Source organism: Aricia agestis, chromosome 6, assembly GCF_905147365.1.
Source record: "Aricia agestis chromosome 6, ilAriAges1.1, whole genome shotgun sequence".
NCBI lineage: Eukaryota > Metazoa > Arthropoda > Insecta > Lepidoptera > Lycaenidae > Aricia > Aricia agestis.
In genome coordinates this window covers 1,212,037-1,235,192 of record NC_056411.1, presented here as the reverse complement: position 1 = coordinate 1,235,192, position 23,156 = coordinate 1,212,037, and the positions used below count along the sequence as shown (strand labels likewise).

Genomic DNA, 23,156 nt, shown 5'->3' with positions numbered 1-23,156 from the left:
GTCGCTCCTGTCAAGTTAATAAGCCCTTACGTCAAACCAATCGGGCTCCAATGATAATCACTTCCACAGCATCGCGGCCTAATGAAAAAATATATTTAGATCTTGTCGGTCCATTGCCTGAAACATATGAATATAAATATAAATTTTTACTTACCGTTCAGGATGATCTCACAAAATTTTCACAGGCTTATCCTATGCAGTCATGTTCAGCTGAAGACACAGCTAGAACTTTCGTTAATTATATTGCTCACATGGGAATACCTAAAATGATAATTTCAGACCAAGGCACAAACCTTTGTTCAGATCTCTTTAAACAATTAGCTAAATTATTCAGTATTAAGCATATTTTCGCTTCACCATACCATCCTCAAACTTGTGGAGCTCTCGAAAGGAGCCACTCCACCCTTAAAGAATATTTAAGATCTTATATAGGCGAAAACCAAAATACTTGGGACCTTTATATCCCGAGCGCCATGATAGCTTATAATTCAAATGTGCATAGTACAACGGGTTATTCCCCTCTAGAACTTCTATTCGGTTTTAAGCCTTACATACCATCTAGCATAGATGTTCTCGATAATAATACATATACAGACTATATTCGAGCATTAAATCATCGTCTTTATTATAGCCGTCAAAAGGCTCTACAAAATATTCAAGCGTCTAAAGAAAAGTCAAAAAATTATTATGATATACGAACAAAGCCTATCATTTATAATGCTGGCGATATGGTGTATGTCCGTTGCCACCATAAGCAAAATAAAGCCTAGTCCCCAGTGTGGAAAGGCCCTTATAAAATAATAAAGCTCAACGGTAATCATACGGCTACGTTATTAATTAATCGTAAGCACGTACGTCATCATTTCGATGAAATAAAGCCGGCAAGTGATGACACGTCATAGTGTCCTAGGTCAGAAAGTTAGTAGTAACTATATAATAACTATAACATAATCGTAACATAAGTCCTTTCGTTCTATTTCAGATGCGCGCTGTCGCCGCTAGCTATATCAGATTACGTATCGCCCATCATTAGTAGTCCGGGCCTCTATTTCGATAAGCTCTTAGATGTTAAGTTTACTAATAACGATTGGAAAGTCTTAGCATATTTAGATATAAGTCATGTTCAACCGAATCTAGATAGGGTAGAATTTTTATTAGAAAAATTAAGCGTATTTTGTAATTCTCTTACGTCGTCGAAAATACAGTCGGATTGCATAAATTCTCTTACGGCGCTGAAAAATCAGCATCTTATTAATGTTAATAAGTTTTCTTCGGTTTCATATTTGCTTCAAAATGATAACGCAAAACAGCATTTTAAAAGAGGTCTTATTGACTTAGGAGGTTCTATCTTGAAAACTATATTCGGTACATTGGATGCCGAAGATGCTGTCAAATATTCAGAGGCTATAAATAGTGTCCAGACAGACGAGAAACATCTCGCTCATCTTATGAAAGATAATATTCATGTCATACAATCCACTATTTCATCGTTTAATAATTCTATGTCAAAAGTTAATTTAAATGAAAAACATCTTTTGGAAAATATGGAAACAATACATAAAATACTAGATTCAGTTTCAAATACTAATGATAAGCTTACTTTAAAAACTCAAATCAACTCTTTATCCAACTCTTTGGAAGCTATAATCTTAACGTCGTCATTCGATATCGACGACATAAATAATGCTATTTTATTTGCAAAACTTAACATTTTACACCCGACTGTACTCAGTCCCTATCAATTATATAACGAATTAGATAAACATAGAAATAAACTCCCTAGCCATTATGATTTGCCTATACCATTAACGCTACAAAATATTCAGGAATTAACCGATATTTCTAAATTAGTTTGCTATTATCATCAAAATAAAATAATATTCGTCCTTCACATTCCTTTAGTCCTACCTCAAACCTATAATCTTTATAATATAATACCATTACCCGTCCCATACGATATATTGAAACCAGACACCTATATTCTAATAGAGCCGACTAGCTCATATGTAGCAGTAACAGGTGATCGCATGTTCTATTCACTATTAAGGGACATTGACAAGTGCAAATTAATAAGTGAAAAGTGTTATGTGTGTGTGCTCGCCGACTTGTTCTCAGTCGTTGCCAATCCTACGTGTGAAACAACGTTATTAACTGAAGTGGTTACTAAACTCCCAGACTCTTGTGTAGCTAAAATTGTTCATGGTTCTATAGATGTATTTCATAAGCTTAGTTTTAACCGTTGGATCTTTGTACAATCAGAACCAGGGAAATCTCATATTACCTGCGAAAAGTCTGACGTAAATTTAGATGTAATTTTATTTGGTACTGGCATCCTGACCTTACCTAAACATTGTAAAGCATTTTATAAGACTTTGCAGTTCACCGCAGTTGATGAAACATCACTCGGCAACGTAACAAATGTAATTTCCAATTTCAACATTTTATTAGACGATTGTTGTGAACAAACTAAAATTAATAAAACTTTTTCTAAACTTCCACATTCTAATTTAAAGAACATTGGTAATCTTGATTCTTTACTTCATGCCAGCATCCATCTTCGTTCGATGGAAGATGAGTTGTATAATTTAGAAAATCCATCTCACTTTGATACATATAGAAATTATTACATGTCTTTAAGTTTATTTAGTAGCATATTATTCATATTTTATCTCTTATATAAATGTCGCAAAAATATTACTTCTCAGAAAAATCCTTGTTGTATTCAAATCTTTAATCAGTGTCATAATTCAAAGACTCGCACTGATCATCCAACATCTCTTGTAGTATTTAAAGATAATAATAGTGTAAAGAATGATTCTATGTTGGAAGAAACAAATTTTGTAAGCACACCGACTCCTTTGAAAAGAAATGTTGTTATAACTAATGTTGTAAAGGATCATGAAATGTAACAATTTTATTACTGTATGATTTTATTTGAATATTGAATAAATAATGATAAACATTATTTTCTATAATAATTACATATTATAATAAGCTCTTATTAAAATTTTTGTGTTTTTTATAATTTTGTGTTTTTATTGTGTGTTAGTTAAGTTTTAATTTTTAAATAAATGTCATTAATTAAATAGTTTATAATTTAGCTACTTCCTTGTATACTCCAAACGAAGTCCAATTTCCCGCGTTTTTCAAATTACTTTCAAATTACTTTATTTCAATCTCTCATGGAACTAATAAGCACTACTCTCTCATCACTTTGACATGTGATGATCGATCTTAACGGGGGGGCTGTTATATCGGAAGTCACATGTCAACGTATGTGTAGTAAAAACGCTTAGGTTTTCAGTTGCATTTCCATGAATTGCAATTGCAAACTTTTGCTGTTTCTGTTATTCCATTTTCCGTATTTTTTGATCAGATCGAATTGGACCTTCGTCGGGTGCAGGTTTTCTCTTAAGATAATTATTAAGTTTTTTAAATAAATATTCTAGTTTTAATAAAAGTGATTTTTTTTAAAAAGTCTCTCAAGACCCACCAAGTAACAGGACCTTTATATCCGTATGGGAACCGTAAATTTTTCTGGGATAAACAGTATCAAAGTATCTCTATACCAAATTTCAGCAAAATCGGTTCAGCTGTTTGGCCGTGAAGGGGTAACAGACAAACAGACAGATATACACACTTTCGCATTTATAATATTCGCATGCAAGTATAAATTCTTCAATGAAATAATATAATCAAAATGGATTAACCGGTTTAAGCATGAGGTGGTATCAGATGTACAGACAAACAAAAGACAGACACACTTTTGCGTTAACATTTTGCACGGTATTAATATTATGGATTAGTCATTACTCATTAGCTATTTACTAGCTGTCCCGGCAAATGTTGTTTTGTCATATAAAGTATTTCACCCATATTATTTTATTGAAGTGACTAAATAAGTATGGCACCATGGCAATGTCCATCGCTATCCCGTCGCATCAAAATGGTCGCCGTTAGTCTCGAGTTGTAATAAGTAGCAATATAAAAAGTATCCAGTAGCCGGTTCTCAGACCTTTTTTTTTTTTTTTTTTTTTTTTTTTTTTTTTCTTCCGGAGGGGGAAATGCATTACGCATACCACCCAGGCGCAGGGGGCGACCCGAGTGGTTATGTGGGACTCCCGCGGCTAATGAGACCACGGTATACCCACTAAAACCCCCCCCCCATCTTCCGCCACGCCGCATATTGACGGGGCCACAGGAACGATACACACATCTGTGACCCCGCCAGCGGCCCGAAGACTCCACGATGGGCGCACAACACGTGCGCCCTCCTCCTCGGCCCCCACCAAGGCTGTAGCAGACGCCCCCCGAGTCTGCTACTTGGAGGCCATGTGGCAGATCAGGTCTGTGGCTCTGCCACCGACCACACCTCGGCCGCAGAGGATAGGGCAAGCGGCGCACCGTAATACCTACTTGCCTCCTCCTCTGCGGCCCCACCAATGCCGTTCAAACGGAACGGCCCCGCCAGCTCGCAGGGGGGGTAGGGAAAGCGGCAACCTACCACAATGCCTCTCCCCCCCGCGATCCGTCCTCGGCCGCAGAAGATAGGGCAAGCGGCGCACCGTAATACCTACTTGCCTCCTCCTCTGCGGCCCCACCTCGGTGCGCATCCGCAGCGGACTCCTCCAGTCCGCTGGGAGCGCCCTCCTCGGGCCAGGCGGCGACACCGGCCGGCCCTGGTTGCCTCTTCGCTTCACCGCGGTTGTCCAAGCCGCGGTTACTAAGCCCCACCGCCACGACAAGGCGTGCAACCATCGGGGGGAGCCGGTTCTCAGACCTACTGAATATACAATATATAAAATTTGGTAAAAATCCGTAAAGCCGTTTCGGAGGAATACGGTAACTAACATTGTGACACGATAATTTTATATTTAAGACTAACTGATGATAGCCGAGACACAAACCTTCTGTCCCCTTAAATTCGGTTTAGTATTTTAAGCGTGTAGTAGTAACAGACAGACAGACAAACATATTTTCTCATTCATAATTCATAATATAAGTGAGAATTTCGTTAGTGTCTACTGTCGTAGCGTCGTAGCACATTCGTAGCATCGCTACGTCATTGCTACGCCGCACCACCTGCACCGCAGATGCAAACCGCACACCTAAAATACGAATCACTTTATGAGAAAAAATTGTATATATAGACGTATTTTAATACTCTTTTACGTTTTATTTCGATGTTTATTTTGTTTTCGATGGATCAGCGATTTTAAAAAGATGGAACTTGGCTTGACATGATGATGACACGTAGGATTAGATTTGATTCGTTGAGAGACCAGTCAGCAAACACCAAGTTTGTATGGTAAACCAAATTAAACAAAAATACTAGTAGACACTAGCTTTAAAATTCTTACTGCCTTTTAAACTTGAAAAAGTTAAACCGAACTTAATTTAAAATTTTATTCGAGTTGTTGGTTGTAGTGATTAAAGTCAACTCGTTATATTACTTCAATACGCTAATGAATTCACCGAAAAAAAAACAAAAGAGCTTTTATTTAAAGCTTGAAACATAATATTTAACTTTTTGTATATTTTTACTTTTTTTAAATATGGCTATCCCATTGTTAGCTTGTTGTAAATTGTAATATTATTAGAGTTGGGGAGGGAAAGAGGGGATTTCGGGAAAAGCTCGAGCGTGTCAGATTAAGCTTGTATAGGCTTCCGAAATGTGTCTAGTTATCATGGTATAAAAATCAGATTTCTCAGGTGGTGAGTTATTTTTTTTTATATTGAAACGTCATCAGATCTGTCAGATTAAGATAGGATATGTTTAGTCTACCCCAAATAAGCTTCCATATAAAGCACTGACGAATTAAAGGTTAGGTAATCATGTAGGGTCTAGATAGGGCCTGAAGCCTGCATTTAAAAATATAAAAAATAAAGCTTCATGTTTTCCTAACTAAGCTTCGCAGATATTTTATTTTGCAATAAACTAACGGCTGTTCCCAATATTTGATCTATCTCTGGTTTTGCCCTACTAGAGATAGGAATAGCTCACAATTGACATAAAATATATGTCTCTAATGTCTAATGTGAGCTATTCCTATCTCTAGTAGGGCAAAACCAGAGATAGATCAAATATTGGGAACGGCCGTAAATGATTTATGGCGGTTCCCAATATTTGATCTATCTCTGGTTTTGCCCTACTAGAGATAGGAATAGCTCACATTAGACATTAGAGACATATATTTTATGTCAATTGTGAGCTATTACTATCTCTAGTAGGGCAAAACCAGAGATAGATCAAATATTGGGAACGGCTGTTAGTCCTTGTTTTATTTATTTATTTAATAATTTATGTACACAAAAAAAGTTTACAGTGAAAGTCTTAAAACTAGAAATACATTTCAGTACAAAGGTACTACTTATTCCGATTGGAATCTCTTCCAGTAGACCTGTTACAGGAAATTTAGAAAACAGGTAACAAAAATCAGTGCACACAACAATTGAGTCTATATAAAAATAACAATTATTATAAATACCTACGCAAATTAACAGAAAACTATATAATTTGTTATCATATAACAAATTATATAAAAATAAAATATAAATATATAAATGTAATACTAATCTATAATTATAATTACGTACCTACTTACATATTAAGTACTTATATATAAATAAAATATTATAGAAACAAATATTTTAAAATTTACAAATACACAAATATGTAAATATACATATACATATAATATATATTATTATATATATTACTTATATAAAATTTTAGGGGTTTGATTGAGGTGACATTGTTAGGTGAAGCTTAAATAGTGCTCATGCAGTCTTCTCTTAAAAACTTGTTGTCTAAAATGTATTGATAATGAACCTAAACAAGCAAATTTCTGGACGCTCTTTTTATTTTTTTATCAGTTTTACGTAATGTAAAAAAACCTTACATTACGTAAAACTGATTATACGTGGGAGAGCCATGCTTCGGCATGAATGGGCCGGCTCGACCGGATAAATACCACGTTCTCACAGAAAACCGGCGTGAAACAGCGCTTGCGCTGTGTTTCGCCGAGTGAGTGAGTTTACCGGAGGCCCAATCCCCTTACCCCTACCCTATTCCCTTCCCTCAACTATTCCCTTCCCTTCCCTTCCCTTCCCTTCCCTTCCCTTCCCTTCCCTTCCCTTCCCTACCCTCCCCTATTACCCTTTTCCCTCTTAAAAGGCCGGCAACGCACTTGCAGCTCTTCTGATGCTGCGAGTGTCCATGGGCGACGGACGTTGCTTTCCATCAGGTGACCCGTTTGCTCGTTTGCCCCCTTATTTCATAATAAAAAAAAACCTAGTAGGTCTCCATGACGCTCGAGTGATACAAAATTAGCACCTTCATTTTTCAACGATTTTCATGACATACAAGTGTATAGGGTGTTTCGGGGGCGATAAATCGATCTAGCTAGGAATCATTTTTAGAAAATGTCATTTTATTCGTGTTTTATCGAAAACCGAGCAAAGGTCGGTCAAAAAGCTAGTTACATTTAAATAATTAAAGTTCGTCTCTAAGTGCGGCAATAAGGGCCAGGACACAACACTGCGTTGCGGCGTCGCATCACAAAAACAACCTATGGAAAAGCAATGTAATTTTTGCGATGTGACGTCACAACGCACTGTTGTGACGGCCCTAAAAGTCACATGTCGCGTATTCTGATGGCTTATTTTTATCCACCTTTAAATATAATTTTAAAATCAAAGCTCTAACACGATGTGTAAGAACTAAAAATACTTTTTAATAAATACTTCAAAGTAAGTTTAACCTTTTGTTTTATTCGACCACAATAAAAGCTTAGGTAGTCTAGGGTCAAAGCCGTGACCCTAGACTACCTAAGCCTAAGATGCTTTAGTAGGGTTATTAACTTTTTAAAAAGAAACGTAATATGTAGTCTAACTCCAAAATCTAATGCGAATCAGCAAAAAATCCATTAATCTATATTCTATACCAATGTTAAAGATATTGGTATATTGCCTACCTGCTTATGCGTAAACCGCTAGACCGATTTTAATAAAATCGGTGTGGAAATACCAAGCTACGCCGACAGATACCGGCTGACTTTGACTTGACCTAACCTTACTAAGTAACGTAGGTCTGCCTATGTATCAATTTATCTGATAGTAGGTAGATAGACTACGAGAATACCTACTTCTTCCTCTTCACTTTACTTCTTTTTGTACCTTTGTCATATTATTATGTATAAGTAGCGTGTAATGCCTCCGTGGTCTAGTGGTATAGACCGCGGCTCTTGACTCGGAGATCGTGGGTTCGATTCCCGCGTTGGAAACATGTTATTTCCAAGATTGGTTAGGACAATGAAGGCTGATCACCTGATTGTCTGACAAGTAAGCTGATGATCCATGCGTCGGATAGGCATGTAAAAAGTCGGTCTCGCGCCCGATCTCTCGCCAGTCGTGTCGGTATTCCGTCCCACTGGGTTATGAGAGTAAAGGAATAGAGAGTGCTCTTGTGTACTGCGCACACACTTGAGCACTATAAATTACTTCTGCGTAATTGGCCTGGTTTCAATGAAACCGGCCACCGTCACCGAAACCGATGTGGGAGCTATTGTGTATAGTGTGATGGTTAAAATAAATGCATTCCTATTCTTATTTTTATTTCAATTTCAACCTGTCAATAACAGCTACAAGTTTAAATAAAATCCAATCTAAAGTTTCCCAAACCGAGCCATAAAACTAATTTAAAAGACACATAACTGGAGAATTTTAAAAGAAAAGAAATCAAAGCGGAGTCTACAAAGATTTATTCGCCATTGAAATTCAAAGAAAGTTGACACAAAATTAAAAGAAAAAGTAGCCGCGACGTTCGGCATGCATATTAGCCGAGTTTTATTTTAAACTTCCAATATTCTAGAATTTAAGAGCCAAAGAGTTCTGAGTGCATGAACTATTGATTTTTCCGATTCATTAGCTGCGTTATTAACTCCGGACTTGGCCTCGTAGTTGAAGACCACCGGCGTTTTGTTTGAGACTCTACGATAGTAATATTCACTTCAATGATATTCACATTATTATATTGAGTATTGACAAAATTTTGAGGCTCTCAAGTATTCCAACACGTTTATGACAAAACAACATTTGCCGGATCAACTAATTTAAGTAAACAAAAGTGTATATTGACGTTATATACAAGGTGTTACTTTTTCTCAGGCAATATTAAATTTATTTAAAGTCATCAGCAATGCATATTTGAATGCAAGGATTTGCAATTCAGTGCAGGAATTCTAAGCCGTGTATTTATTAACAAGCGTAGCGCAAACGAAATATTACAATACTAGTTCAGGCCGCATAGTTTTAATTTTAGAAACGGGAACAAACAATACTAGACAAAGGCGCACGGCGGACGACCGCAAGTCACAGGATAATAGAAACTACAGTTTTTATATGAGACTAGTCACTAGACGATGCCCGCAACTCCGTCACGCTGAACCGAACTGTACATTTTTCTGGGATAAAAAGTAGCCTATGTCCTTTCCCGGGACTCAAAGTATACCCATACCAAGTTTCAGCAAAATCGGTTCAGCGCTTTGGGCGTGAAGAGGTAACAGACAGACAGACACACAAACACACTTTCGCATTTATAAAAATATTAGTATGGTTGTAAAAAAATCAACTACAAAATATTATAATGTTTTCTCAACTCAAGCTCGCCCACACAATGAAAAATATTGTGACGTGATGTAAGTATTTATATGTTGTATATTTATTGTATGTATTCTCCAATATGTGAATTCATATTGGAGAAAACATACAATATATTAAAATTATACAAAATTAGTTAGGTACGTAATCTATTTTCAGAGCGCGGTCGGTCAGAGGTTAATGTCGGGGTACGAAACTTTGTGGCATAGGCCATCTTGATTTTTTTTCAAATATCCGAGCACGATAAAAGTGGTATATTTGGATAGAGTACACTTATACAAACAAAAAATCCTAAAGTGTCACGTTTCCGAGATATTTAGAAGTAAAGATCGCCATATGAATCCAAAGGACACAAATGGCGATCTTTACTTCCAAATATCTCGGAAACGTGACAATTTACGATACCATGTTATTTACCATTTTTTGTTTGTATAATTGTACTCTATCCAAATATACCACTTTTATCGTGCTCGGATATTTGAAAAAAAAATCAAGATGGCCGGCGGCTTGATATGCCAGGCTCCATACAAAAATGTTCGAACCCCTTTGCAATTTGCAGAACCTCATCGCTCGGCGGCCGTCGCTTGCGCCGCCGCCGCGCCTTATTATTTCGCAGCCCCGTTCCCTGATGATGTCAGGTCGCATCCGGCATTGTGTCACAAGGTTTCAATCCCCATTTTTTGCTCAGCCGCCATACGGGAGTTTGCTCAAAAGCCTTTTAAGCCCGCTCTCGCGTAACTAGTGCTCATTATTCCCGTGTATCGTTTTGTATCGCTGTTTAGATTTTAAATAGGAAAGGATTTTCATCCTTTTTCTGCTTCTAGTGCTGTCTAGTGCGTGGTGAATTAGTCTGGAGTTTCTATTGCATTTCTAGTCACATCACATCGTCAAATTTTAAATAAATTACTTGTAATATTACCACGTAAAATGCATAAAAATATGCCTGACGACACGTTACGTTAAAGTAACTTTTGTGAAAACGTGGCGGACTCGTAATAAAACTTTGGTAACGTCTCTCCGATGCTCTCGTTGGGGCAATTTCGCGAAAAAGGTCCCCTAATTATTATTCCCGGGGACGGGATCATGCAAAACAGCACAACTCGAGAACTTCTCACTTATAATATAATATGGAATTATGCAAAATGTCGGCTGAAGTGCGACTCGGAGACGTGACGTTTTGTTAATTGGGCATAAAATATCGAAGTGGCGAAAAGGTTTGGCGCCCCGACTCCCCCGGCCCGGCCGAACTTATTTACGAATCACGAAACGGCCGAGAAAATAAATTACACGTTTTATTAAATATAAAGGAGCGACAGGCCTGGAAATAGGTTTCTACTTTTCTGGCTTATTTTTTTGCTGATTCGTCCACTTTAGTACGGGAGAAATGTACGCAGAAAAATATTTTTTGTAAGCTCTTATTTACGAACTATTTGGCTAGTTAGATATAACGGTTGCTACTAAAGTTTATGTAGGAAAAATATGTTCACCAGACACAAAATATATTATAAAGTACCTATATAATAAACACAATGTTTTTCATATAATATTTATGACAAAAATACTCATCAATGTTAATAACTCGTTTTAATATGAAGCCTTAAATTTTAATGAAAAAGGAAGCGAAACTGAAAAGCGGAATTTTTCGCTTTTGTGCGGGAAATTTTACGCTGCGATTTCACAACTACCCGCGGTAATTAAATCATGCGTTGAATATGAATTGGGGTAATCAAAGCGCATTATAGCCGTCCCTCTTCAACGTAGGCTCACTAGATGCATCGGAGAGGGACGGTGATAGTACTTTAATATGATAATCGGAAAATTCGGCACATTTGTGTGGAAACTGGAGTCGATTCCAGGGGATGAATATGTGATGAGGTGCGCTGTAATATAGCTGGAAGTGAATAAGGAACTGATTTGTTTTTTTCCTTTTATATTGTTTGTACTGAAAACTTAAATAAGGAAGAATACCGAGCGAAAGACGAATGCAATTTATAAAAGAATTTTACTATGTAGATTTTAAAATAGGATAGAAGATACATGATAATATTATTCAGGTTTGTTTTTGTATTCAGAAATATTGAAGTATTTGTTTGGCAGTATTTCTTAAATGTTAATAAATTACATTCAGACTGTTAAAAAATCGACAAGTTGCATTCCGAAAATGCTGCAGAAATGAAAATGAAACAGCAGGCGAAGTATACATTTTCGTAAAAAGAGAGGAAGATATTACATTCCCTCCTACACTTCGCCGGCTGTCTCCTTTCTCTATTTTTAAACAGTATCAATTTTTACTCATACTAAAAAAAAGTTCAAAACGTCGCTAAAGAAGTTTTAACTTTAAAAATGTATATAAACGTGTGATAAATCTAAAGCAACGAATTTTGTCAGCGCTGGTCTCTCGAGCCGGATATAATAAGTGACCTAGTACGTGCCAAAAATCTGAGAACAGAACCAAGTATCTACCAAGTAACATGGGGCTCGCCAACTGCGAAATCAAAGAAAACAATTCTTTTGACGCTTTACTTCTTACTTCGCATACATTAAAATCAACCTAATTCTGGAGTTGCACTGAATATTGCATGAGACAGACGTGCCGTTTGCACACTAAACTGCAGCGCCGCAACATTCAAATAACAAGAATATGACAGTGCGTCGCTATATGGCATTTCAACGGAGACGTTAGTACAAATCAAAATATTATTTTTTTTACGATTTAATTTGAAGCATCACTTTAATTTTACCAGTTTAAGCACGTCCATTGTCCTCCACTCCACTGTCCAAGCATACTTTTAGCTGCTTTTAGTGTCCTACGAAAGTCGCGCTTAAACTTGTCAGATTAAGAAGTAAATAGTCGGTTGCCGATGTTTTTGATAGGTTTAGTCTTGACAGAAAAACTTAGATACTGGGCATATTGAGTGACATGACGCTTGCCTATGTCCATATCGCAGCAGCGACACATTTATGTCGCTTGTCGATCCGCAGTTCAGTATGCAAGCCTCGTATGTATGATATCGCGAGCTGACTAGCTGCTGACGAATTGTGAAAAATAACACCTGCCTGATGGATTCGCTTCTATCGGAATTGAGTTTGAAAATTCGTGTCCGTAACACAAGTGTTTCGATAACGGTAGCCTAGTTTCTTGGAAATTCGGCAAGAAAATCCTATGCCAGAATACAATCTTCCAGTGTTGTATCATCATAAGCAGCTGGTTATCTTGTATACTTTATACTGGTAAATGCAAAAAGGCTTCAATTTACGATTATTATCTGCAAAGTTGGGATAGTAATCCTACTTCAGAAAAAATAATATGCTTAACAAATTCATGTTTTATGTTCGTTCAAAATAAGCGTACCTATAGAATTCTTATAGCCAGTTTGTGAGGTTTTTTGACAGGAGATTATCTTTTCAATAACGTCGTTGATTGGCGAATAGATAAACTCCCATCACAAAACCTAAGAAACTGGACATTAGAGATATTAATGTACGAAAATAACAGCAAATGCGTTGATAATGTATAGACGATTTGTTTAAAATAGCGCTGATTGTTATCGTTTTATTGAACAAATAACGATCGAGGACTAATGTGATTCTAATTGTAATTTAATTATTATTGTTTCATTTAAAATGTATTACTGTTATGTTATGTTTTCCGGTAGATGTGCTTTTGTTTTCCTAATATTATATCTAATTTCCTGCGTTAATTAGCAATGATTCAGTATTATTAACATAATTATTTTGGTGCTGAAATATCAACTTAGATAATATTTTGTTGGCAGTATATAAATTTATTTTATACTAGATGTTGCCCGCGACTTCATTGCACTAAGTTCGTTTATCGCAATGGAACCAAACATTTTTCACGTTATTTTTATAGACACCTTTTCTCCCCGGGAACGGGAGGGAAAATGACCAGTGCTTTCTTTTTTACTTTCTTTACTTACCATAGTACCTGGATGACCGAGCTTTGCTCGGTATAGCAAACAGAGTATTGACTTCGTGTTACTTAATAACGCCATCTGCCGGTCGTTAAAACAATTAGTTGCTAACAAAATAGTATTATTATTCGCCAAAAGATGTCAGGAAGAGTCATATTTTTCCATTATTTTTCAGTTTATCGATTATCGATAAAACACGAATAAAAAGACATTTTCTGAAAATGATTCCTAGCTAGATCGATTTATCGCCCCCAAAACCCCCTATATACTAAATTTCATGAAAATCGTGGCATCCGATCCCGAGATATAATATAGACTACATTGCAGCGCGTTGACTGATTATTCTGTTTTATTTATATAAATTGAAAAAGAGCAAAATTACATTAATTATCATCCCCAACAAAAAATAAGGGTGTTTACAACAATCGCAGCATCCAAACGAGGGGACCGATTTTGATCTAGTTTTTTTTAGTATCAATACTAACATCGCCATATTGTTTCAGCGTGTCGGCTGCGACCTCCGCGTTGGTTCGTCGCGGCGCGTGGACGAGTGCGGGGTGTGCGGGGGGGACGGGTCGTCGTGTTCTCGCCCGCGGTACCACTGGCTCGCTACGCCGGGATCGCTGTGTTCCGCTACTTGTGGAGGAGGTAAGGATCTTTAGTCAATTAGAGGCGACCGATGAAGAAGCCACTCAGACGACGTGTCGCATGTTGCAGGACAAGGTTTTTTTTTATTAAATAAGGGGGCGAAAGAACAAACGGGTCACCTGATGGAAAGCAACTACCGTCGCCCATGGGGCATGGACACTTGCAACATTATGGCAGGTGGATGGGTTATGACTGATGACCCAAATTGTGGCTTCAGTTACGATTTTCTTGGATGTCACAAAATTTCACTAAATATTATATTTCTTCTTACAAAAAATTAAGTACCGAAATTTTAACAAATACCTCAACATTTAAGTGCCATTAAAATGCTCAAGTAATTCAAAACGGAAGTAACAAACATCTTCAAATGTAGGCAGACTCTCGACTGAACAAAACGGTTAAAATGAAGTGAAACCAGTCGAAATTTCCCCGTCTCTTGACGACTCGTCCCAAACCCTTAAACGATAAGCTTTTTTCAGGACAAGGGTCCTTCCTCGCCGCACTTGAATATTATATCAAACTCCAATATCTGACAACGGTTTATGCTAATATAACAATTGCAACACCTTGAAATCAAGAGAATTTAGTGAGCAATTAAAAAAATCCTCCCTCTCTATGTTTTTCGAACATAATTTTCCTTTTTTCTATTTATGTTCTAAGCTGCTTATTCTAACATGTCTTGTTGAACAGATCTTCATAACCTCGTTACTATTAAAACGATCTACACTTAGTGTACAGACATTCAGACATTTTATTTCAAGTATATAAAAGTGGGACAAAACATAAACAATTGTGCGACCGTGTAAATATATTATATATGCGTCTAAAGTATATAGTTTGGATATTTTTATTAGTAAGAGCTACGAATAATAAAAACTAAGGAATCGTAACTCCCATACTTCAACTGTTTTTAAATTTGGCTCCTTTTCGAACACTAAAATATGACAATTCAGATTTTCGTCAAGGTCGTATCCCAGGTAACGTATCATAATATTGCGCGCCGGACGACAGCCTGCGCGGTTATTGTCATTGTCATAGTTATGAAACAAAGCTGTTGATAATAATTGTCAAAAGTGGATAGTATTATGCAGTATACACCAAGCACATCTACTATCATGAAGAAACGAGCACATAATTATTATTTTAAAATCAAACATTTTCCTCTGATACTTAAGACATTGATAATAATTATAACATACAATATGTAATAATTATGAACAAACCTTGTACGACTCGGGCGAATCTAAAACTGTCCGAGCACCTAGAGAAGCCGTTTTCAGATTACAAAAATCTATGTGCTAAATGATTACAGAATTGAATTTAAAAACTTACGTAAAATTTGTACTTATAACTCACAATTAATATAATATTTTTTAATTATTTTTTGGATTGGATGGTTTATTTGAACCATCTTCTTTGGGTCGACAAAAATACAAGAAATTTAAGCATAGTTTTAAACAATTCACTTACAGATGAAAGGTTATTCCTGTATTAAAAGTCGTATCTGTATGACTTCTACACCATTTCACAGGGCATTTAGGCATTTTAACAACAAAAATATTGTAAAAAGCTACGTAAAAAGTAAGTAAACAAACCTATGTAAACAAATTGTAAAATGAGTTTGACAAAATTGTCATGTCAACCTCGTTGAATGTCACTCGAGTGTACATACACGAAAAATGTGTACTGAATACATGCATAAATATGCATGTATTCGGGTCACATTTTGTAGCCTTTTGGTGCACTTTTTTTGACGGAGTTACTCTTCCTTAGTTTTTATTATTCGTAGAGTAAGAGGATATGTATATAATCACTAAAAATATTATTTAAAGTTGTTTGTTCCAACAAAGAAAACTTTCATCATTCGTTTCCTCACACAATCATAAAAGTAATTCATTTTCAGAATAGTCAATAGTTCGAGTTGGCTCGGCGCCGAAAATCCACAATCTCAATAGATCGCAAGATATCATTAAATGGAAAATATGTGGAGAGAATAAAAATCCGTTCAATGAAAACTCATAACCTACAAAACAAGATTTAACGACTTGAAATAAGTTTTATGCACTAAAATTTAAAATACTTATAACGTAAACTACGTATTATAAATGAATGAATGAATGAATGAATGAAAATTATTTATTGCACCAAAACAACCATGACATAATTATAACAGAACTTAGTAACTATTGAGTAAAGAGTACAAAAGGCGGTCTTATCGCTACAAACGATTTTTCCAGACAACCTTTATAACTATAATATAGTGTAGTAATAGATGGTAGGTGACTACATAGACAGCTAATAGTGTACTTTTTCAGATCTATAAGTATATTACAAATACATAATTATATATAATATACTACATAATTATATTATAATTATGCTCATATTATATAATGCGCTATCCAAAACGGTTGGTTCTGTTAAAATCCTAATCAATTTAATCTATAAGTAAATGAAAATAATAGAACCATGTTAACATATTGTTGTATTTCTTGGGTAGTGTTATGTAGTATTTAAATTGAGATAGCATTAAATTCGGTTTTCCTACGTTTAAAGTATCCCATACAGGTATCTGTTTTTATAACACATACGCGTCTATATAACCGACTTTTCAATCAGGCAGTTATTAGTCATAATAATACGACCTAGTTAGGACTTTAAATCAGAACATGTAAAGCTAACAAGCTATAATTAAAAGTCTAGCGCACTTGACTATTAGCTGCAATTCATAAAGTCACTTTTTATCTCCTACAAGTTTACAGAAGTATCAACTCTACTCGAGTAAAAAGCGCAATTAGTAGAGCCGTGGGACTTTTGCTAATTAAAACAATATTTTACTGGTAATTGCCGACAAATTGTGCGAAACGGGACAGACAGGACAGCGCAATTAAGGATATTTCTGAATATTTATGTTAGATCACTCCGTTTTTATGTTTATAATTCGATACAAGGCCAGGTGATGGGAGTACGAGTATAATGGTCTTACAATGAATACTTGTTTTTCGCAGAAAAATCATTTATATCTGTGACTTTTACTACCTACTACTTAGTCCTATTTATCGTCGTGAGTTTGATTCCCGCGTTGGAAACATGTTATTTCCAAGTTTGGTTAGGACAATGCAGGCTGATCACCTGATTGTCTGACAAGTAAGATGATCCATGCGTCGGATGGGCATGTAAAAAGTCGGTCCTGCACCTGATCTCTCGCCAGTCGTGTCGGTCGTCCGTCCCACTGGGTTATGAGAGTAAAGGAATAGAGAGTGCTCTTGTGTACTGCGCACATACTTGGGCACTATAAAATTACTCCTGCGTAGCTGGCCTGGTTTCAATGAAACCGGCCACCGTCACCGAAACCGGTGCGGGAGCTATTATATTATTATTATTAGTCCTATTTATAATTTTACAAAAAACATAGGTGCTTAAATTTAGTACACCAATATTCGCGCCGGGACTACAACTATCGCAGTCATGCGTCTTTGATTCAAAATAGCTGTTTCGACGGACGCGACGATGAGATCGCAGGAGGACTGGGGTTTTAACAAATATATTGACAAACGAGGATCATCTGGACTGAATAGTTTGTAACGTGCCTTACTGAAAAAATATTGCCGAAAAGGTAACCATGGTCTTTAGTGTACTGTAGAGTTAATCTAAGCTATTATATTGGCACAGACAGCGGGAAGTGTTTTTTTTTTTTACCATGTAGTGATAGTGGTTTAAAAGACCCTTTTCAAGTTTGGAAAAATATATAGTCGAGTATTACTATTGTGTTGTATTATTTCTGTCACCACGTGCCTTACAAAAGTTCTATAAAACCTTGAAGTCCTATAAAAGTTGAAATAAATAAATTGTATTTCTTAAGTACAAGAAAGTAAATTTTATTCGCAGAATATGCTTTGTTGACTCCAGACAAATACTCAACGGTATTAAAAATTGTATTTAACTTTGGCGTAAATATAAAAGCAAAGGTTTTTTATAAAAGAGTAAACAATATTCTTTTGCAATAATTTTAAACCGCGATACATAACTACATTAGAGCCAGACCACACGGCGCGTTGCGTCAGCGTTGCGTCGATGCAGCGCTGCCGTTGCGTTATTTTACATACAAATAACCAAGGTGTTAAACGCGTAACACACATATTATGATGGACAGCAGCCCCCGAGATGAAACGGGAGGGGGTGTTGACGTTAAGACTGCCTCGTAATAACGCTGCGATGACGCAACGCCCGTGTGGCCGGCTATGCGTCAAACGGCAGCGCTGCGTCGACGCATCGCTGACGCAACGCCCGTATGGACAGGCTCTTATAGTTTACTAGATGCCGTTGCGCCGAAATTTGTTTATCGCGTGGGAACCGTACATTTCTTTGAGACCGAATATATTCTATGGCCTCTCGAGACACCAAGTATTACATACCATACCAAATTTAATAAAATCGGTTTAGCAGCATAAGCTACACTATGGCTTTATAATATTAGTATGGATCTAATCAAATCAAAGGAACAAAATTGTCGACATATCAAGGCAAATTCCCATGTCGGAAGGTATAATATTTTAACTCGCATATATCCGTTTGAGTGGGACAAAGCATTCGGAACAAACAAGGCTTAGGATATTAATATTTTATCAGGCGGAATCGAGTCTAAACAGCTTACGAGCGTTGAAAGCGCTCCAACTCTCAACTTAAAACGTATAAAAGTTAGAAGGCAATATACGAACAAGTTAAGTTTAAAGGATCTCGTACGACTTGTATTGCCTTTTACATCCTGCTTAAACTGTCTTTGAAATCTTTTGATCCTTGTTGCGTACCGTTTTATTTCAATTTTGTCAATAATATTTGTAAACTTGCCTACGTTATAAAACGCTATTAAAATTTGTAGTTATTAAAGGTTTGTCCTAAATTATTCTCAAACAGTAGATTTTTCGTCGCTAATTCATAAGTTATTTACAAAAAGAAGACGAACCTTACAGTAAATTACGTGCAACGTGGCACTTGCTTTCGTAGAGTCTTCTTCAACGACGCGTCGTTAAATCATTAAATACTAGAAATTCCGCGCGGCTTCGCCCGCGTAAATTAGCTATTTCACAGACAAATTAGTCCACAAAAAATATCTTTCACGTGGTCTACTTCTTATCTGTGCCAAATAACAGAAAAATTTCTGCAGTAGTTCGTGAGATAAGAGATATGCCCTTTAAAATAATTTCCCCCGTTTTTTCCACATTTTCCTCTATTTCTTCACTCCTATTAGTCTTAGCATGATAAAATATAGCCTATAGCCTTCCGCGATAAATGGGCTATCAAACATTGAAAGAATTTTTCAAATCGAACCAGTAGTTCCTGAGATTAGCGTTCAAACAAACAAACTCTTCCGCTTTATAATATTTGTATAGATGTTGAAGTTAATTAGCGTCGTACGTCTTCTTTTCGTAAACTTCAACATATTTGATAACTTAACCATATTTTGTCGAAAAAATCTACTTAATTTAATGTACTCTTTGCTACTCATACAACTAAGTATGTTTAAACTTTAGGTGCCATGAAATATTACCGATTACGTATATCTACCGCTATCTCCTCAAAAATAACCCTCATTTTGGCGCATTGCTACAATTCACAATTCGAAACTCAAACTTTCCGAATTAAGAGCATTCTAATCTTACAGATAAGGTCAGAATTAGCAATGATTAATTGACAATAAATCGTGGATCGCGCCGGTACAAAATAAGATCGTTAATTATCGTGATGGGTGAACTGTGATGGGTCTGAATGGGTGTTTGGGTGATGGTCGTTATTTATCCCGTCCTCCATTAGTGCTGCTGATAAATCAGAGGGTAATTTCCTTTTGTCTCCGCTGAGAAACATCGAGGAGCTTGCAATCATTTTCTTCGCTGCAGCGAAAGGTCTTTGTTGTACTCGTACGTATTGGAAAGTACGTTAAATCTGTTAAACGTATCTGCAGGAGATCATAGCATACAAAACCAGTTGTTAGATGAGTTGCGATGATGATGATGATTGAGCAAAATTGAATAACCTCGTGACGTCTCGCTATTTAATATTTTAAATGATTAGCATTTTAAAGTCGCTTATCGATTCATTTAGTTTCGAAGTAAGCCTTAAATTTCTGAATCGTATATAGGATTACTTCTATCGTAGAAAATTTACGGTTCCACCGTGATAAACAAAATTCTGCACAAACGGAGGTGCGGGTAATATTTCATCTACTAAATAATAGCTTTTATTTAAGCTTATATTTTATTAAAGTGATAGTTTGTTATAGTAGTTACAAACACATTTAAAAAACTGCCATGAATATTTTAATTAACGTATGAAAAACATTGCGTTTCTGATTGTACTTGAAAAATATACACTGGGATTACTTTGTGAGGAAAGAGTATTTATTTTCAATTTTTTACTGCAGTGGGAATAAAATTCCGAATTTTTTTGCGCCAAAATTCATTTACTGCGTGTTAACCTACATTTTTTCGGGATGAAAAGTATCTCATATCCTTTGCGGGGACCCAAAATATTTCCATACCTTTCAGCAAAATCGGTTCCGTGGTTTCATTGAACGTGAAGAGGAGAAGAGCGTGAAGAGTACTTCCAAATGCAATGAAAGCTACTTATTTATCTACTACGTAGATTGTATATTTCTGCAAACAAAGCCTTTAAATTATACTTAACTAGATGACGCCCGCAACTCCGTTGCTCCGAAACTCGTTTATCGCGCGGGAACCGTGCATTTTTCCAGGACGAAAAGTATCCTATGTCCTTTCCCGGTACTCAAAGTACCTCCATGCCAAATTTCAGCCAAATCGGTTCAGCGGTTTGGGCGTGAAGAGGTAACAGACAGACAGACAGACACACTTTCGAATTTATAATATTAGTATGGATGTTATAAATGCGAAAGTGTGTCTAGTCTGTCTGTCTGTCTGTTACCCCCGTACGCTTAAACCGCTGAACCGATTTTCCCAGGAAAAAGTACGGTTTCCGCCCGATAGACGAATTTCTTCACGTCAAAGTTGCGGGCGCCATCTAGTATTTTATAAAAAACAAAACAACCTTTTTTCTAAAAATAGGGCAAACGGTTTAAGGTTTTCAATGTATAAGAATCTATCAGTCGCTCGTTTACATACAAATAGACTGTAGGCGGTTGGTCGGAATGATAAGAATTACTAATTTACAATCTTTGCATAACTGACCGACGTTTTGATTAATTTTAATATCCAAATATTAAGCACTCATTTATATTTATAGCACGCCTTCAATCAAAATTCTTGGGATAGCCTTTTCGAGTAATATTCCAAGAAAAATATTTGCCTTTTATTGTCAACCGAAACGAGACAAAACGAGGCGATGCGAAAAGGCAATGAAAAATTAAAATCACTCCGCATCGCTTGATAATTTAAAATGTCACTTCCCGGTACTCTACTTTGAGTAGTCTCCATACCAAATTTCAATAAAATCAAGAAGATATATAATAGACAGACAGACGGATAGACAGACAGACACACTTTCGCATTTATAATCTTATATATAAAATTCTCGTGTCACAATGTTAGGCCGCGTACTCCTCCGAAACGGCTTTAATCTTTACTGATTTTAACCAAATTTTATATGCATATTCAATGGGTCTGAGAATCGGCTACTGGGTACATTATATATTAATAGTAAATTATTACAACTCGAGACTGACGGCAACCATTGTTTGTGCGACGGGATAGCGATGGACGTTGCCATGGTGACATACTTATTTAGTCACTTCAATAAAATAATACAGGCGAAATACTTTATATGGCAAAGAAACGTTTGCCGGGACAGCTAGTATTAGTATAGAAATAAAGAAGTAAGTATAGATATGATAGTAATTTGGACTCCAAAACTAGAACAATCTTAGAGAAAACCAAAGATATATCTTTACTCTTAGACTCTACTTATTTTTGCCTTTAAAATTACAATTATTGTTACGAGTTACTGTCCTTCACGCCGGGTTAGTTTCCGAACTGGTGGTAGGCGCCAGAGTTTCGACATTTGGAAAGAATTTTGTAAAAAAATTACTCTGATTGAAATTATTTGATTTTAGTACTACTTTTATGTTTGCTATCCTTCTTTCGCAGTCAACTCAACAGCTTGAGCTTGAGTGGAGACAACATAGCGTCTAGCAACTACCCGTGCACTATGGTCCTGATGGTTCATAAAATAATTGTCCCTTTGTTCGTCGACCTCCGGGGTCGATTGTTAACAAGCCACGAGATAAATGAAGCCGAGCCCTCAGAGCGTAATCCATGATGAACCTTCTACATTGTTTAGTCATGACAACATAGATATTTCAAGGCTACTGGACTATTGTCCCTGTTCATAAGCTTTTTTAACAGGAGTTTAAAGGTGATCTCACTGATCACACATTTGTCAGCACGCACGCGCCGTACGCGCCGCATTTTTTTAATGAATTAAGGGGGCAAACGAGCAAACAGGTCACCTGATGGAAAGTATCTTCCATCGCCCATGGACACTAGCAGCATCAGAAGAGCTGCAGGTGCGTTGCCGGCCTTTTAAGAGGGAATACGGTAATAGGGGAGGGTAGGGATGGGAAGAGGATAGGGGAGGGTAGGGAAGGGAATAGGGTAGGGGATTGGGCCTCCGGTAAACTCACTCACTCGGCGAAACACAGAGCAAACGCTGTTTCACGCCGGTTTTCTGTGAGCTCGTGGTATTTCTCCGTTCGAGCCGGCCCATTTGTGTCGAAGCATGGCTCTCCCACGTCCCATAATTCGTTGTATGTAATGATGTGAAACCTTGCACATTCGTCCGCGCCGTACGCGCCGCATTTCGTGTACTATGCGGTGCGTTCGACGCGTACGGCGCGTACGGTGCTGACAAATGTGCGATCAGCTTATGAATTCAGTAGCGCTTTTG

The 23,156-nt window shown here is 36.7% G+C and overlaps 1 protein-coding gene and 1 long non-coding RNA gene across 8 annotated transcripts in view; both read left to right on the top strand.

Moving 5' to 3' along the window:
• Positions 1-23,156, top strand: part of LOC121727556 (protein madd-4) — a 316,241-nt gene that overhangs the window by 246,430 nt on the left and 46,655 nt on the right. For all 7 annotated transcript variants that reach the window (XM_042115445.1, XM_042115443.1, XM_042115442.1 and 4 more), the window contains one exon: positions 14,099-14,243. In XM_042115445.1, the coding sequence (XP_041971379.1) occupies positions 14,099-14,243 (145 nt within the window). The remainder of the gene's footprint in view (positions 1-14,098; positions 14,244-23,156) is intronic.
• On the top strand, positions 7,455-10,087 carry LOC121727559. Its single transcript, XR_006035692.1, has 3 exons — positions 7,455-7,464; positions 8,807-8,811; positions 9,984-10,087. It is a non-coding gene; the product is annotated as an uncharacterized LOC121727559 (long non-coding RNA).